Raw genomic sequence first — 18,942 nt, forward strand, 5'->3', positions numbered from 1 at the left:
TGCAGGTGCAACAGGCAGTGAGAAAAGCGAATGGAATGTTGGCATTCACAGCAAGAGGATTTGAGTATAGGAGCAGAGAGGTTCTACTCCAGCTGTACAGGGCCTTGGTGAGACCAAACCTGGACTATTGTGTACAGTTCTGGTCTCCTTATCTGAGGAAAGACATCCTTGCCATAGAGGGAGTGCAAAGAAGGTTCACTAGATTGATACCAGGGATGGCAGGACTTACACATGAAGAAAGGTTGGATCGGCTAGGCTAATACTCACTGGAATTTAGAAGATTGAGGGGGGATCTTATAGAAATGAATAAAATTCTTAAGGAATTGGACAGGCTAGATGCAGGAAGTTGTTGCTGATCTTGGGGAAAACAAGAACCAGGGCGTCACAGTTTAAGGATAAGGGGGAAGTCTTTTAGGACTGAGAATTGTTTTTTCTCTCAGAGAGTGGTGAATCTGTGGAATTCTTTGCCACAGGGAGTAGTTGAAGCCACTCCTTTATCTATATTTAAGAGGAAGATTTGGCCCTTGGGGCTAAAGGGATCAGGGGCTATGGGGAGCAGGCAGGTACTGGGTAGATGATCATAATGAATGGCAGTATAGGCTTGAAGGGCTAAATGGCCGACTCCTGCACCTATTTTCTATGTGTCTGGAATCCATTACATTCCTGCTCCTTGCAGTATGATTACATAGTGCAACTGCTAATTTTCTGACAACATTTATATGCACGTGGAATTTTCATTTCAAGTGGAAGGGAACTGGAGCACAGATGAGTGAACAAATCACATCATTTGTTGTCTCTCAGCACAATTGATGGGGGTAACTTTGTGAAGCTGCACAACTTCCCTGGACCCTGGCCTGTGGCACCCAGAGCATGAGCAGGTGATGTCCATGTGAAGATAAAATTGGAAACAAAACTAGATGAATGTCCGCCAGGTGACTCAGGCTCCAAGAGTGCAGAATCTCACCTCACACTGCCGGCTTACCAAATAAAATCTGATGAAAAAATAAGCTTTTGAAATTAAGGGTTTCTTTTATTTTATCCACATTAATTTTTTTTTGGCAGGTGTATCACACATACTGCATGCCAAGTTTATGGTCTAATGTACTGTTGCAAGCTGCACATTGACTGTTAAAATTTCCTCTTTAAAAGCTCAAACAGCAATTTACTTCTTAGATTATTGGAGGACAGTACATTATCACAAACGTTTACTAACTCTGCTTGAATGATCTCAATGAACCCTTATAGGCTAGATCCTATCCAATGCCTTTAGATCCCTTTCTGATATCTGAGTCACAAACAATGGACCAGTGTTGCCACCAAGGTGGTGGGGGGGGGGGGGGGAGTATTTGCAGGTATTGTGACCCCCCCCCCCCCCACCAATGCTAGGGTGGCCAGCAGACCGGGCAGACAGTCTGGCTTTTGAGTAATCTGTCCTCCATCTTGCGCTCCGTCTCGAACCGGACACTAATTTGTAGGAGCAGAAATGGGGCACTTACCATGTGACATTCGGTCGTGCGTAACCATGTTTCTTCTTGCGCACATGCGCAATGGGTTGGAGTACCGGGGCCACTATTGTCAGAGGGAGGAGGAAGTGATATTGGTTAGGCTAGTGGCCCCGGTCCTCCAAATCACTGTGCATACGTCAGCCGACATTAGTGCATGCCCACAAGAAGAAGCATGGCTGCGCACAGCCTACAGACCCCGGGATGCTCCATTTAACATGATAAGTGCCCTCCCCCCCTTCTTGCTGAGCAAGTTTTCAAGCATTGTGCCCCTAAGGTTACCCTAATGCCCCCTGTTAAGACTTCTGGCATCTACCCTGCAATGGACAGCCTCTTGCTTACATTGAACCTTCCCATTACTTTTCAAATAAATTCTATCTACAAAATTACCTACTTTTTAATGTCAAAGTGCAATCTTGCTTTTCCTGTGGTTTTGCAATCCAGTCTGTACACGACGTAGCTCATGTCATCTTTATTTTCTGGGTATGAACACTATTTGAGCTTATTTCAAACAGTGAGCTTTCTCTTGTTCCCCTAGTGTCAAGGGCACATGTGGTTAGTCCTCTAAACCTTTGTAGGCTTAGACATCAGTGTGCCTTAGGCTATACGATATGAAGTTGTTGTGCTTAGTTCTTTTGGGCTGGGAAAAGCTGGCTGCTCGTGCCTTCTGCACTTCAGTGCTAGGCTTTTCGTTCTTCTTGTCCTCCACTAAGAAGCTTTCAATTAGATTAACTTTCTCCCGCTCCTCCTTCAAGAACACATCGACAAGCAGAGTCTTCTCCCTCTTCATGCGTACGTTGATATCCTTGGGAATATCGGGGATCAGCCAATCAAGAATGTCACTTAAAAACATCACCAGGTTCTGAAATTCAATGAAGAGAGCACAGAATGATTGCAAAGGTTCATGCGATTGCCTAACATTTCCCCTCATTGTGAGAGGGGTGTAAAGGGATTGTGAGGGAAAGAAGACAGTCTGAATTTGTGTTTGGCAACTAAGGGTAAATTACTGACATTTCAGATTTCAAATTTATTGTCAGAGTACATGCATGGCATCACATACAATCCTACCAAAATGCAACATTAAATTCCACTTCCTCTTTGCACTTTTTTTTTTGCACAAGACCTCAGTCACTCTCGCCCTGATTTTGATTTACTTTGGTATCGAGCTGTGTTTGTTGGGTTGGACAGTGGCAGAGTTGGAAAAAAACATTGCTGCCTATCAGTTTCACAGCCTCAGTCTTTTGTGGTAATGGACAATGCATCAATTTTATTGACTGGGAGCAGCAACCAGACTGATCGTGGCAGAGTGAATAGGGAAAATGCAAAGCGTTTATGGGTAGGATTGGTCTCGGGAGGTGGGTCCAGCCAGCAGTAGCCAATGACAGTATAACAGTAGTTTATCACACCCAGCTAAACTTGAAAATTAAATGGAGAAATATTGAAAAATATGAAAATAAATGAAATAATTTCTTTAAAAATATTGAGTATTAAATTAAAGCACTTAAAACATAAAGACTCTTTTTTGTCACAATTAAAAACGTCCAACCAAACCCAAGTAATTCAGGTTCCTAATAACTGTTACTCCCCTTTGAATTGATCCCACCTGTGGTTGGACTGGAGAGTTGCAGGTCAACAGGATAGATTCCCCCAGTGTAAGTAATGGAGAACTGTTCTAAGTGTGTCTTGCTTGGTGCTGTATTGTTTAATGTTGGAGAACAAGAATAATGCTAACAATTTTGATGATGCTTGTTTTGCAAGATTCCAGCTGTTTGGTGTGGAAATATTCAGCATTATCCAGAAGCTTCTGGCCTGTTACATACAAAGCTTCCAATAACATGAAGGTATGCAGCAGTGTGGCCAGGACCATTAAATTAAAATGAAATGTTAACAAATTAATCAATAGATGAAGTTGTGGCAAATATGGGGTTGGCTATTTTGAACTTTAAACCATTCCATCCAAATAGTGAACCTAGAGATTAAGAGTTCTTTGATAAATTAGAGACTTGGGAGTTAATTCCCTGAGATTAAAATTGGTAGGAACAGTTTCAAAGGGTAATTTGGTTGAGGACTGGGTAGGATAGATAGATCTGTTGGCTATCTCTAGGGCTAAAGAAAAAGAATTTTAAAATGTATTCAACATTTTTCAATTTGTTCCAATTGGTCCCATGTAACCTAACCTTGTATGTCTTTGGAATGTGGGAGGAAACTAGAGGGCCTGGAGGAAGCCTATGCAGACACAAGGATCATGTATGAGCTTCTTACAGATAGTACTGGATTTGAACCCCAGTAACTGGTGCTGTAATTAGCATTGAACTAACTGGTGTCCTAACTCTGCTGCCCTTGGTGCTACAGGGCCAGGCTTTTCAAGGGTGAAATTAGGAAATATTTTAACATGCATAATATGTTTATATTTTGAACATTCCATGACAAAAATACATTGGTGTTAATCAAGTATGAATATATTTTCCATAATTAAAGTTATTTGCATATTGAAGAAATGAAATGAAGTTAGATTCAGTGTTGTCTTACTGAATGGTGAGATAGGTTCAACATGCTAAATGGCCTACTTTTACATTCTCAGGAATTTCCCCATGATCCATAGGGCAAGGGCTAATTTTTTTTTAAAATAAATGTAGATATGCAGTAAGGTAACTAGCTAATTTGGCCCACAAATCTGTGCCACCCAATCAACCTACTCCCCCCAGTATGTTTCGAACAGTGGGAGGACATCGGCACCCCCGGGGAAATCTCTCACAGACACAGGGAGAACATTAAAAACTCCTTACAGACAGTATGGGATTCGAGCATCGGTCCCGATCACTGGCGCTGTAAAGGCATTGTGCTAATCGCTAAGCCAACTGGAAAACTAGATTGTCTGAATATACCTACCCCTACAACAATGGTCCTTAAACATCAATGACTGTTCTGATCAAAAAATTGAGTAATAATTCATAAGCATCTAGAGGATAAAATCATACTTACTTACAAATGAATCTAGCAACACCTGGAAGAGTCCTAACCCATAACCAGATGATGCTGCAATAACGTTTATTGAAGTTTAAAAATGGAAAACAGAACAATGCTCAAAAGTAATTTTCCTACCAAGCTGAGCAGATTTCAACTTTGTCTGCTTTTAATCTGACTTCAGTTTGTGGTGAAATGTTCATAACTCCCTGCAAAGAATGGCCTGCAAGGCCAAATAGTCACAAACTATGTGCATGTTTCTACTGGGACACCTCGTATCACCCCGCATCACCGCGAATTTTTGTCCTACGACTTCCCGAACTGTTTCTACTGAGTGATAAATGTGGGGCGATGCGAGGTGACCAGGAAGCTGCGTATTTTAAGGTCACATATCAGGTCGTTTTGTTTTCCCATCCAAAATGCCCTTCACCATCATTTCCTGCCATTTTGTGATCAAGAATCGCTGAAGATCAAATGTCCAGTTGATACTGTCCGACATATTCCAACGAAGAAACGAAAAAGTTATTATAACGACAGACAAGCTTGATATTTGTCCAGGGAAATTACTCCAATTTAATGATACACAAAGGAACAGCGGAGGCGATATGAACACAGTATAGCTAGCTAGTAGGTAGCTTGTGCAGTATATATATACGCAATAAGATAATGCGCTGTGCCGATGCATGCATGCGATGATCAATTGAAAAGCGCGGGAGAAAAATCGAGACTTCCGGTACACCGCGAAATCGTTACTCGCTATGTTTCTACTGAAAAATCGTCCCTCACATCACCGCGCATCAACCACCTCAAAAGGTGGATGACGGAGCACCTCGCATCACTGCGCATCGGCCACTACCTGATGTGTTTCTACTGAGGAAAAATTCGAGGTGTAACCTCACATCACCTCGCATTGCCCCGAATTTTCATCGCTCAGGAGAAACACGGCCTATGAGCCCATGATAGGGAGTCAAGATCAGCAGAGCATCACTGGTCTTTGTGAAGTGCAGAACTGCAGTCACTTCTATTTGAAGTCACTTCTATTAGAAGACTGAGAGATGATTATATTGAAATATGCAAGATCTTAAGGGAGCATGACAAAGTAGGCTCAGTTGAGAGTTGTTGTTGAAGCTGAGCTAAAGGCCACACCGTCTTTGTGGTTCTACATTGTCACACCCAGAAAACGCCACGTGGGAGTCGACTCTTTCGGAACAGTGGAATGTTACCAAGTCTGTGACCTCACTGACCTGAGAAATTCCTCCATCGAACGATTGCTGCTGCCTGTGGACACAGATGTTGCTCATAACCATTTCAAAATTTCAGAGAAGCAGGCATGTTGCAGGTGAGCAGAATGTTCTCCTACTGGGCCTGAAAGGTGGCATTGAGGAGCAGAGATATTTTCCAATGGAGACAGTCAGACTGTGTAGAAAGTTGACTCAGTGGAGAAGAGTGAAGGCAATAGGGAGTGAACAACCTGTGACTAGGACGTGCTGAGAAAGTGAGATGAGTCTGTAAGTAGATATGGAGGTCATGTGTTCTGGATGCTAGAAATCTGGTCACCAATTCACTGTTCACCAGCACAGCCTCATTAGCAACATGCTCAGGCATGTCAGACAGTGATTGTCAAAGGCATCTGCTTGAAGACACTCATCTATAGCGTGTTCTTCTTGTGGATCATCAAGGATAGTGCTCAAAATTGGAGAGTTTCCGCCATGCAGATGAATTAACACATATGTACCTTTATTGTGCTTCCTTTACCCTTGCAACAGTTATCATGGTCTCCTCTGAGGAAGGGACCCTTGTAAAGCAAAGGAAAATGAGCAGGTTCATAGTGAAATGGAACACTTGCTCTGTGTTGCCTGTCCCCAGCAGCCCTCTTTGCTGCAATAACAGTGACAGATTCAATCATTTGAAAGCAAACCACATTACATTGATCCTATCCAGTTCATGTGAGCTGAGTGAAATGGGATGCTTCTATGCCTGTGACACCCATTGTGCACCTTAAAATGGCTAAACAGTTAAATAGCTAAAAATGAACCTAACCTGGAATTCCATGAGAGAATTTTAATCTAAAATTGAGAACAAAATTCATTGGCTTAATGCTAACTTGTTAAAGCTTTTCCTTCCCCAATGAATTTTTCTCTTCCAAATCAATTTCTTGGTTTTCCTTTGAGTTCCAAAATGTTTCAATTCTCAGGTTTATTTTTTCTGGTAATTTTATAAGCACCTTTCTTTGATTGCAAACTATCAATAGTCCCTCCTGTCAGTCACGTGGATATATTTTCTGATTCTTCCGCTGACTAGATTAAGAATGGAGAGGTCCCTTGGTTAGTATTAGGTGTAGGATTTTGCAGGGTGCTTAAGTGAGTTGTCCTTGTCAGGGATTCCTTTTTGGAGATGCTGCCAATGCCTGCCTACCATCCTCAGCTCATGGCCTTCGTGGTCCTCCTGATCTTCTGCTTCGTAGCCCCTAGGATCCAGGTCTTCTTGCCGCTGTGCTGCGTTCAGTTTGTGAGGCTGTGCAGCATGTAGCACTCGGTCAAGTCTCTATACGTCCTTGGCCTGTACTGCAGACTGAACCAGCCATTGGAAGCTTGCATCAAGGAGCCCAGTATTATTTTTCCCTCCCATCCTGGTATTTATTTGAAGATCTTTCAATTTGGCACCCAGCTGATGTGCTTGGAATATAAGCAGCCACAGTAATAAAGGAACAGATCTACAACATTGTCATCTTGGATCGAATGTTTTGTTTGTTATTTACAATCTAATGATCTCAAGCAATTGATCCCTTGAAAACAATTTTGATTTCATGAATGTTATTGCATACTCGACAGTTACTGTTTCATGTCCATTTGAACGGTAATTCCAATTGCGGAGGACTTACCTGGAAGATGATAACAAAGATCAAGCGAACAGCCAAGATGGTCCAATACTGCTTGGAGTAGTCGTACGCATGATCAGACCACGGTGGTTCTCTATAATCCTTGTACCTGCAACAATGTGTCAGGATGGGAGAGCAAAGTTCTTCCAATTAGTTAAGTTAAATTGTAATATGATATACAGTGGGGGGAAAATCTACTCAATTATGTTTTTCTTTAACAAGTGAGAAATGTTGATGAGATATGACTGTGCAGCTCAAGTCACCACGAAAAAAAACCCCACAGAGGTCCGTAAGATTGAACTTCGCCACATGGTGTCTGAGTGCCAAATACATAAGATGGAAATTCTGAAATCTCAATCTCTGAATGTTTTGTTATAAGAGGAGTCATGATCAACTTGGATTGTGGATTACAGTCACGCTCTTTGGTCAAAGGAATACGCCAACATCTTGGTTTCATCTCAGTTGTTGGACAAAATTATTCCTTTTACCATTGAAGTGAGAACTTGACATTGCCCCACCAAATCGGAAGTAAAAACAAAAAATGTCGGGAATTCAGCAGGTGACGCAGCATTATTACACAGAGAAACAGTGAATAGTTTGGGTCTGAGACATTTTGATCAGAACTGAGAGAGGGATTCATCTAGTTTGAGTCATGTGGCAAATTGCTCAGACTATACAGCATGACACTGACCACATAACATTAGCGGCACATCACACAGTCAAAGGAGTCCAATTGCCTATTCATGGCCATATTAATTCACCCTATCAGGAAAATTGCCCATGTTACATCCACCTTCTCTGTTAGATCGACTAACTTCTTTCTCAATTCTGATGAAAGGTCTCAAACCGGAAACATTTGATGCAGATGCTGCCTGGCCCGCTGATTTGTGCAACATTTTCTCATTTTATGAGTTGCTGTGAGTCCTGGGTTTGAGAGCAGAAACACTGGGTGGAGAGTTGGGTTATAGAAATGAAAGTGAAAATATAATGGGTCCTTAATGCTGCCCATTCTGCTTTTGATTTGAACCGGAGTGCCACAAGAATTGCACCACTACGTTCAGGAACAGTTGATATCCCTCCACCATCAGACTTAACAACAAACTCAATCAGGTCAGAATAATATTTTGGCACAGACAAGAAGCGTCAAAGGCCTGTTCCTGTGCTGTAGTGTTTTATGGTTCTATAATTCTATCACTGTTCATGGGTATCACTGGCCTTGCATTTTTTTTAAACTTTATGATCTATCCACAGCTCAGATAGGGACATGGGCAGGACCTCTGAGTCAGCCACACACCTCTCCTTCACCTTTACTGTGGAAGGATAGACTTGGCCATCAGGGCATGAGGGAACTGACTGAATCTGAGGATGGAGGGTAAATGGAATTGTTTTGATTCCAGGTCCAGCTTTACTTATCTCTATTACCATTTCTTCAACACCCCCTCCCCCCAAACTCTGCCCCATTATCCTCCTCCACTTTCTTGCTAGCATTAATCTGCTGAAACCTTTGATCATTGAAGTGTGAAACAGCCAAGCCAGGTCCACTGTGGATCTTAATTAGCCTTTCATGACCTATAATGAGATTTGTATGCATGCGCATTATTGGCTCAAGTGTCTAAAAGATCAATGGCTGATGCATCATAAAACATGGATAGAATGTGCCAAGAGCAGCAAGGTTAACGTAGTGGTTAGCACAATGTTATTTCAGTGCCAGCGTCCTGGTTTTGAATCTGGCACTGTCCGTGAGGAGTTTATACATTCTCCTGGTGTCTGCGTGGGGATCCACCCTTTAAAAGGTATAGGGGTTATAGGTTAATTGGGCAGCTTGGACTCATGGGCCAGAAGGGCCTGCTACCATGTTGTATATCTAATTTAAATTAGATTTAAAAAAATCAATTCTTGGGAAACATCCACAGCCTGATTAACACCCCTGCCAGTATTCCCAATATGTTCTGCTGTTGCTCCAAAATAGACCTCCTACATTTGTTTCCCTTCCCCGCCCCTTGCCCATGGATCCATCCTCTTTTCTGCATGGAGGACTTGAGAACCATGTGGTGAACTGTCAAATGGATCAATGATGAGGGAAAATGTAAGAAATAGTATCTTATGGGAAAATCGTCTGGATGATGTGCGTAGATGGAGCGCACCCATGACTTGAACTGATATGAGGAATTGTGTGCTGACATGGAGACGTGTCAATTTTGATTGGTTACTGGTGACCTCAAAATTGGCTCGCTTCCCCACTACTCGCCCTAACCTCCACACAGTGTGTTGAAAAGTTGCAATTCGGCTCTTAATTACTTGGGCTAGAATAAGAGAGAGTGAAATTGAGCAACAGTCAAAAATAAATTACCTGCAGATTTTAACATTGATGAAATGTGATGCTTGGGGACGTGTATCCTGTTGAAATTCACTGACATTGAAGTACGACAAGGTATGATTCACAAAACCATGCATAGTGCCATCATCACTGTACATGTATTGGTAAACAAGGCGTGGGATGAAGTCTGATGTGATAGCAATCACAAATGCCTGCGAGATGCACAATTAAGACATTAATGCTGGAATACAACAAATGCAAGATTAATTCCATTGCACAACTAAATGGGGTTGATGTTGTCCCTCAGCAATTGATTTGCGAGATAATTATGAAGCAGTTATTTTCTGATAGTTGAGGACAAGGAAATCCATTGAGTCTGCAAGGACACTTTCCAAATTAGCCTTCTCTATTAACCATGCATTTGATTCCCTCCATAGACTTGACCATTTTTCTATTGAACACTTGTTTTAAATCCATTGTCCAAACACAGTGCATTTCAATTCCTAACGACATGCTGCACAAAAGATTTTTCTGCTTTGCTTTAAAAATACTCTGAAATCTGGTCATTGGAAATAGTTTCTTTATTTACCCCATCTGGACCCTTCATCAGAGGTGTAGTCCATACAACACAGGAGGTGAATATTTGGCCTTTAAATTCTGTCAAAGAATTTCCCCACTCTATCCCTGTTGTTCTGCAAGGTGATTTTCATTCAGTTTATCTAATTTCTTTTTGAAGTCTTTGATCAAATTACACTATCCTAGAGGATGGAAATCCCAGGTCTCTAAGCTGATGAAGTAAAACCTTCTTCCTCACACACCCTGACCAAAACTTTGCCCTAGTTTTTATACCACAAGAACTTAACAACAAATTCCTTTGTGAATTTTATACAAACCTGCTCAGATTATGTTCACAGAGCTTCCTCATCCCCCCGGCCCCCCCCCCCAAGCCAAAATAACCCATGTTTCCTTGCTCCAAACTTGTAGCTAAAATCTCTCATGCATGAAAGCTTCCTGGTAAATACTTTTCTCTAATGTTCAAAGATGTTCATGTTTAGTGTAGTAAGCAGAATTTATGGCCAAACTTCAGTAATAAAATTATCTAACTCTTTTTTTTCTCTATCTTGAAGCACATTTCCATGTGTTATGAACTACGTACTCAGAAGCTTGTGAACTACCTTCCCTTGAGTTTTGCCACCTTCAAGGATCTGCTCATGGGGACCTATTAGATCTCTCTGCTCTTGCATATTCTCTGGGATGACCATTAAGTGAATGTTGCCTTTTTCCTGCCCTTCTGTCAAACCTTGTAATTCAGTATTAATTATCATTTGGTATTTGCCTGCCAGTTCTGCTAGTCTGCAATTTTGCAATCCATGATATGATCTTAACTGTTTGGGTTGGTTCAATTTTGGCATAATTGGAAACTTTATATTTGTATACAGAGTCCTAACTAATCTTTGAGGTTCACCACAAACCACCATCCTCCAGTCTGAAAAATAATCATTTGCCACAACCTAGTTTCTGTTTTTAAACCAATTTCTTAAATCCAGGTTGACATGCCATTCTATAGCATGAATGTCAATTCTATTAGCCAGTTTTGTTTTGTGATGTGTTTCCAAAGTTCAGAGTATCGATGCAGTCCTTTCTTTCAGTTTGCTTTTTCTGCTCCATCAAAATCAATACTAGCTTCTTCCCCCTAAATAATCGATCACTTGTAGAACTGTTTTAATGCACTTCCTCCACACCCTCCCCAATGCTATAACTTTCTGTCTAAAGTGCAGATTCCAGGGTGGGGACAAAATAGTATCATGTTCTGACCTTTACTTGCTACTTCTACTTTATGATGTGGTTATAAATCATAACACAATTTATTATAAAATCTAGAGAGCAACAACGTCACAAAACTTACAACTTTACCCAAAACTTTTGGGATGAGAGATATTTAGCTTCTACAAGCTGGGGTTCTTCTCCATGGAGTAAAGAGGAAGATAGATCTGAGCATGTCTGGATAAAGTCATTGTTTGTTCCCAAATAATTCTCTATCTTTTTACTCTCTTTTGATTCCATAAAACTTGCTCAATGGTCTAAACTTCTGTTGCGTTAATTTTACACCCCTTGGGTTCTGATCAAGAGCCTGATTGGCTTCAATCCCATGTTACTCAGACATTCTTCTACTTGAACATTCATTCTTTCTCTGCCTTGAGTCATCTGTCACTAACCAATGGGAAAAGGTGCATCTCCTACTGCCACATTAAAGAAAGGCTTTCCACAGCACAAATCTGCCTTCTGTGAAGTCAGAACATGATGATTTCCTTGTGAATGAAGCAAGTTTACAATGGGTTGTGTCAAACTGATACTATCTCAACGGGATTTATTTTTAAAGTCATCCTTATCATGCAATGGTCTCAGTACATAAATGAAGAGCAATCATTAGAAATGTTAAATAATAGTTTGCTTCCCAAAATGTAACTGCAGTTGTAGGATATAGCATAACAGGTAAAAACTAAGTGAAAATAAAGAAAATTAACTCTGAACCGATTAAGAATGTTTTGGTTTATTTAAGTTGGGCACAAATTGACTCAATTTGATATAACAGTTGACTTTTCTAAAATTGTAAAGTTAAATTGCTTCACTTGACTTTGAAGAAGACCATTTGGACCATGAGATCCCAATGGAGAAATCTCACCAATCCTAATTTCTCTCTCCTTATTTTACTTTACAACTTTTTCTTTTTTGCAAGCCCATCAATTTCCCCTTGATTATTTTCCCACTTACTCCACTAAGGGCAACTTGTAGCAGTCAATTAACCTATTCGTGCATCTTTGAGATGGGGATCAAAATGGAGCAATTGGCATAAATAACGTGAAAAGCCATGCAGTCATAGATAACGTGAAAAGCCATGCAGTCATGGATAACGTGAAAAGCCATGCAGTCATGGATAACGTGAAAAGCCATGCAGTCATGGATAACGTGAAAAGCCATGCAGTCATGGATAACGTGAAAAGCCATGCAGTCATGGATAACGTGAAAAGCCATGCAGTCATGGATAACGTGAAAAGCCATGCAGTCATGGATAACGTGAAAAGCCATGCAGTCATGGATAACGTGAAAAGCCATGCAGTCATGGATAACGTGAAAAGCCATGCAGTCATGGATAACGTGAAAAGCCATGCAGTCATGGATAACGTGAAAAGCCATGCAGTCATGGATAACGTGAAAAGCCATGCAGTCATGGATAACGTGAAAAGCCATGCAGTCATGGATAACGTGAAAAGCCATGCAGTCATGGATAACGTGAAAAGCCATGCAGTCATGGATAACGTGAAAAGCCATGCAGTCATGGATAACGTGAAAAGCCATGCAGTCATGGATAACGTGAAAAGCCATGCAGTCATGGATAACGTGAAAAGCCATGCAGTCATGGATAACGTGAAAAGCCATGCAGTCATGGATAACGTGAAAAGCCATGCAGTCATGGATAACGTGAAAAGCCATGCAGTCATGGATAACGTGAAAAGCCATGCAGTCATGGATAACGTGAAAAGCCATGCAGTCATGGATAACGTGAAAAGCCATGCAGTCATGGATAACGTGAAAAGCCATGCAGTCATGGATAACGTGAAAAGCCATGCAGTCATGGATAACGTGAAAAGCCATGCAGTCATGGATAACGTGAAAAGCCATGCAGTCATGGATAACGTGAAAAGCCATGCAGTCATGGATAACGTGAAAAGCCATGCAGTCATGGATAACGTGAAAAGCCATGCAGTCATGGATAACGTGAAAAGCCATGCAGTCATGGATAACGTGAAAATTCTACGTATCCAGCAACCAGGGTCAATGACCGAATTCTGCTCCCAGAAATTAGGGTAGCAGTGGTATAAGTAATTTTTTGCTTACAGTGTGGATAAATGATAACTAATCTGATTTTATTTTCCAAACTGTTTAAAGCAAATTCTTGTACCATGTCATTTGAGTATAATCCTACACATTTTAAACTTGATATAAACTTTCTATTTGTTTTGTAAAGTTAACAGGAAATTCATTGACTTACATTAATAATCACTGAGAATTTTCCCATTCCATTGAGAATGTTATACCAAATTCCTATTGAACAAAGAAGATGCACTTAAATAAAAGTGAAACAAATCAAAATTCAAGGGCAACATTTCCAATGAACTGCACATGAACATTTTTTTCAGTTTCTGTCATACCTATGTCTTTTGCACGCTCTGCATTGGGCCTTCTAAGCTCCGTGACAAATTTTTTTGCATCCAGCCGTATCTCAATGATGTTATTTAGAAGAGCAAACAAGGGTGCCAAGGGAAAAGACGCAACAAAGAGCGTCACAAAGCCAAATTGGACAACTGGAAAAAAAAACCTTTATTAAAGCTTCTTGACAAGAACTCGATTACCGTTTTCTATAATCATTCAAGTTTATGGGGAGTAAGGAAAGATGCATGGAATTCTGATCCCTACATCACCTGCATATCACAATTTTAATAGAGAGCATTTGTAAAGTGTAGATGACTTGCCCGTTGGCATCTTAAAGCTTTAATCTCTATTCTTTAAAACAGATACCAGGTGCCTGGGATGCCATCTTCAAGTCACATACCATTCTGACTAGATTTTATGCTGTCAGTCCTCTAAATTGCTGGGTTTACATTGTGTAATTTCCTGAGCAATGCTATGATGGACTGCAGCAAGTATTACAGTGAACACAACACTGTTACAGTGTCAGCGATCAGGAATGGGGTTCAAATCCTGCTGCTGTCTGGATGGAGTTTGTACATTCTTCCTGTGTCTCTGTGGGTTTTCCCTGTGGGTTCTGGTTTCCTCCCACCCTCCAAAAATGGAAATGGGGGTTATAGTTCAATTGGGCAGCATGGGCTTGTGGGCCGAAAGAACTGCTACTGTGCTGTGTGTCTAAACTTAAACATTAGCTTCCCAAGGATAGTTGGGTATGGACAATACTCTCCCTTGAAAGTGATATACACAATGTAACCAAGGATGAGTAATAATTTCATTAAAAGTTTTAGAAACTGCAACACCAGGTCTTACAGTTTTGGGAAAGAAATATGGAATTGACTCCAAAGCTTGATATTGCAGGAAGAGGTCATGCTTGCTGTGATGGCCCTTCCAACACAGTTTTTCCATTGGCTTGTAGGATGTGTCCACTTAGAATTGACAGGTAGATTGCAAAATGCCTGTCCCACAATAGCTATATCTGAATCAGTGAGAGACCTATCACTTCCCAGTACGTGAACAGATTCAATTGTGCCAGAAAAGTTGAAATTAAAGACAAGCCTAGAAAATGTCATGCTTTAAAAGTCAAAAGAGGAGTAGGCCATTCTACCCATTGAGCCTGCTGTGCATCTAATAAGATTACGGCTAATCTTTCCCTCTATTCATCTTCACCTACCAGCCTTTTGCCAATAACCCTTAATTCCTCAACTCTAACTTTAAATTGTATTTAATGAAGCAGCCTCTACTACTTTTTTTTGTGGGGAGCAGAGAATCCAGAAACTAATTATTCTCTGGTAAAAGCTTTTCCTCCTCCTCTCTGTCCCCAAATCTACTCCCATGAATCTAGAGGCCATGAGCCCTACTTTTATTGGCTCTGGTTTATTCTTCATTGCAAGATCCAAGAGTAAATCCCCCCTTTGTTTCCAGAAAGGAGTAAAAACAAATTTTTCGATCTGTACTGCAGGCTCTCTAATCCCTGATCTGTTCAATCAATAATGGGATAGTTGAAATTCCCTCTATTACTCTGTTCTCTTAAATTAATTTATTTAATTCATCCACTTAGTTCTTTTTCCACTATTAGGTGGGGTGCACGCTGTGTATCATTATTTTAATTATTATTGTATGCATTTAGACTCCACTTTTATTTTCATTATGGCTATTTCCCTGGTCTGACTGCTGTTCCGTTTTTGATAATGTATGATAATACTAACCTCTGTTGCCTCTCTTTCCTTTTGAGTACATTATGCTCAGAAGGTTTTTCTGCACTCATGTGATCCCAACTGTGTCCAGCCCCATAGACCTTACATAATTGCAAGATCCACAATTTGTTATCTTAGAGATACCTTTCACCTTGTGGTTATTAATCTTGTTAGACGACTTAATCTGTAACTTTATTTGCAAGGCAGCCATCATCATAAAGGACCCTAGTCACCACCTCTTCTCGCTGCTACCTTCAGACAGGAGGTACAGAAGCCGAAAGACTAGCACTTCTACATTCAAGAACAGTTTATTTCCAATGGTTATTGAGCACCCCCTGGCCCACCCTACTTTGTACACCAATTATGGACTGCTCCAACACCACAAAAGACTGTTGTAATACCACTTAGTTTTCTTGCACTATGGCAACTAAATATTTATTAACTATCTTTTTTTATTATCTCAATTTAATTTGGGGTAGGTTGTGGTATTTTTTTGTAATGAAGACCCTGTTTGGCTGCAGTAAGTAAGGATTTTGGTGCACATATACAAAGTTCATGACAATAAATTCATTATGTTGACGTTATCCCTTGTTAATGTTTTCTCTTTCCATGGGTTGATTGCACCAAATGGAATGAAAAATGGCCATTACTCTTTGCATACTGTCTCAAAAAGTTTAGTAACCCCATTTTAAATCTTGCAAAAGAACTGGAACCAAGTGGGAGCTTGTTTTTTCTGTTATTAAATTGCATTTGTCAAAAGAGTCTTCTTCTATAACCATATAAACCATATAAAAATTACAGCATGGAAACAGGCCATTTTGGCCCTTCTAGTCCACACCGAACTAAGTATTGTTCTCTCGTCCCACCTACCTGCACCCTGTCAATAACCCTCCATTCCTCTCCCATCCATATACCTATCCAAGTTTTCAGACCTTGTCTCTCCAGATACTTGTATATATTTTATCTTTATGAATGCTTTCCATTAACTTACCTACCACAGATGTAAAATTTACAGGTCCATAATTGCCAGGCTTACTCCTCAAACCCTTTTTAAACAAAGGTACCACATGTGCAACACGCCAATCCTCCGGCACTATACCCGTCTCTAATGACATTTGAAAAACCACTGTCGGAGCCTCTGCTATTTCCTCACTAACTTTTCTCATGGACCTGGGGAAAATCTGTCAGGACCTGGAGACTTATCCACCTTTATAACCTTCACTTGTTTATCTCATGGGACAAATGGTCCCATGTTTCAAACTTTGAAAGAATAGCAAAGAATGACAAGCAAGATTGAAATCCAATGACAAAACTCACTCATTTCCATATATTCTGGTGTCAGGCCAGTAAATGGCTCTAAATTATAGTCCAGATCCCATTGTTGTGGTTCCTTAATCACATCTGGATTACTTGATAATTTGATTTCAGCCCGTTCGTCCTTCAGTTTCCTGAACAATTTCTTCATCCTTCTGTGGAATTTACCCAAATTAATCTTCCATTAACTGAGACACACAACTTGTTTAATAAGGTGATGCACAGCATTTAGCAATCTGAAATTAAGACAATCTAGTCACTTAAATTGAAATGCAGAGTATTTTGGAGTCAAGTTTCTGTCGCAAGAAAATATTATTGAGAACATAGTACTTAATGGCTAAGCTGACAATTTATTCAATTTTGTAAGCACTTTATTGATCACACTGGACAACAAAGATTTTGTTTCCTGAACACTTTTGGGGGTACTTTTTTTGGGCTGGTGATCTTTCCTATCATGTATAGTATTTTTTTTAGATGCAACTTTTGTGATTTCCTGTTATATTTCATGTCTACTGGTATATTGCCCATAAAGCAAGCTGTTTTGGTTGGTCCAAGTATGCCTGGGCACGCACTCAGTGCAGGTGCTGTACAAATATTTTCTTGGGCCTAGGTGTGCTTTATCAGGATGGGTACAGACAAGCTATATTGATATAGGTGAGTGCACATGTTCTTTAGACAATAGCATAGTGAGTGCATATTTATTGTCTTCAGGTGGATTCAGTCCAGCAGAAATGACTGGTCAATGTTGCAACTGCTGGGATACATTCTTGACATATGTGGCGGTATATGCTTGAGGCTCCAAGTCGCAGCATGACTGGACTGACTATGAAAGCCTAAGAGTTCTGCCTCGGTCGAAAATCTGATGCCCAAGACAAACCCTGGGCTCCTCATATTTGTTGTGCAACATGTGCAGTCAACCTGAGAGCTTGGCCCAGAGGCACATAATGCAATTAAATGTTGAATTCCATAAAAGTTAACTTAATATTTCTCCAAATTCCTACGTGATACAACAAATCTGAAATTATCTTTGTGTTCAGTTTGAAATTGTCTATTATAATCCCAAATTTTCTTTCAGGAAGTAAACCTTTGGGGGTGGAAGATATCACTATTATTGAATGGTCTTTAACATTTTATTATTTTTATCACATTCATATTTTGCTTTTTGACTGCAACATCATCAATGCTCAAAGTATGACTGTCCAGGGCAATACCTTTTTAGCTTGGTATACTGCTAAAATCCATTCCCTCCACTAATGGCATCCTTTAAATGATTTTCAAGGCTTGACAACAAGCATACAATTTCTTATCATCCATTGGAATTGGGACAGCAGGTAATTGTTGCTCCAAGGCGAGCATTATCCTGACTTGGAATTTTCTGAAGGAGTTCTTTTGCCAGCCAGAATACACCAGTAAGCAGGTCACTCACACCTGCACAGGAACCATCGGGAATTGCAACAATGCTTGCTGGACAATGAATCTAGTGGTTGCAAACCACCAACTCCCAAGCATCTTGAGCATGCGGTCCCCTTAAATGTGTTCAGCTCTCTGCTCTCACTATTTCCAATCAAAGAGTTTGCACCCTGCATAGACTACCTTCACTACCTGAAAATACCCCCAGTAATCTTTCCTTCAGATAACCTTTCTCCTTTAAGCATCTCATGGCTTCCAGCACAGAGACCTTTTTATACATTGAAAAATGCCATGTAGCTGCAGTCTATATTTCTGTTGGGGGACGGGGGTGGGGGGAAACATTTTTAAATCTAGTCTGGAGATGATGCTTTTCTTCCAGTTTTTCTCTGTTCTCCTTCTGTCTATGCAAATGCTCTGAGTGTTGTCCAGTCTTATCCTGTCCCACTCAAGAAGACCTTACCATCATGTGTCCCTTCATTCATGATTACAAAACTGTACCCATCCCAAAGAATCTGAGATCAATGTTCACTTGTTTATTATTGTTCTGGGTTAATGTAGTGCACATTAAATAGGTATTTCTGATCTGTAGATTCAACTAATTAAACTCATATAGGC

At 40.5% G+C, this 18,942-nt stretch overlaps 1 protein-coding gene across 2 annotated transcripts in view; it reads right to left on the reverse strand.

Moving 5' to 3' along the window:
* Window positions 1-1,959: 1,959 nt before the first annotated feature.
* LOC138748961 (anoctamin-2-like) overlaps window positions 1,960-18,942 on the reverse strand; it is a 98,319-nt gene continuing 81,336 nt past the window's right edge. For both annotated transcript variants that reach the window (XM_069909930.1, XM_069909931.1), the window contains 6 exons: window positions 16,921-17,072; window positions 13,873-14,025; window positions 13,713-13,765; window positions 9,695-9,873; window positions 7,348-7,453; window positions 1,960-2,364 (listed from right to left, as the gene is read on the reverse strand). In XM_069909930.1, coding sequence (XP_069766031.1) covers window positions 2,083-2,364; window positions 7,348-7,453; window positions 9,695-9,873; window positions 13,713-13,765; window positions 13,873-14,025; window positions 16,921-17,072 — 925 coding nt within the window. In that variant the 3' untranslated portion in view covers window positions 1,960-2,082. The remainder of the gene's footprint in view (window positions 2,365-7,347; window positions 7,454-9,694; window positions 9,874-13,712; window positions 13,766-13,872; window positions 14,026-16,920; window positions 17,073-18,942) is intronic.

The sequence above is a fragment of the Narcine bancroftii genome, chromosome 13 (assembly GCF_036971445.1).
Source record: "Narcine bancroftii isolate sNarBan1 chromosome 13, sNarBan1.hap1, whole genome shotgun sequence".
NCBI classification, from domain to species: domain Eukaryota; kingdom Metazoa; phylum Chordata; class Chondrichthyes; order Torpediniformes; family Narcinidae; genus Narcine; species Narcine bancroftii.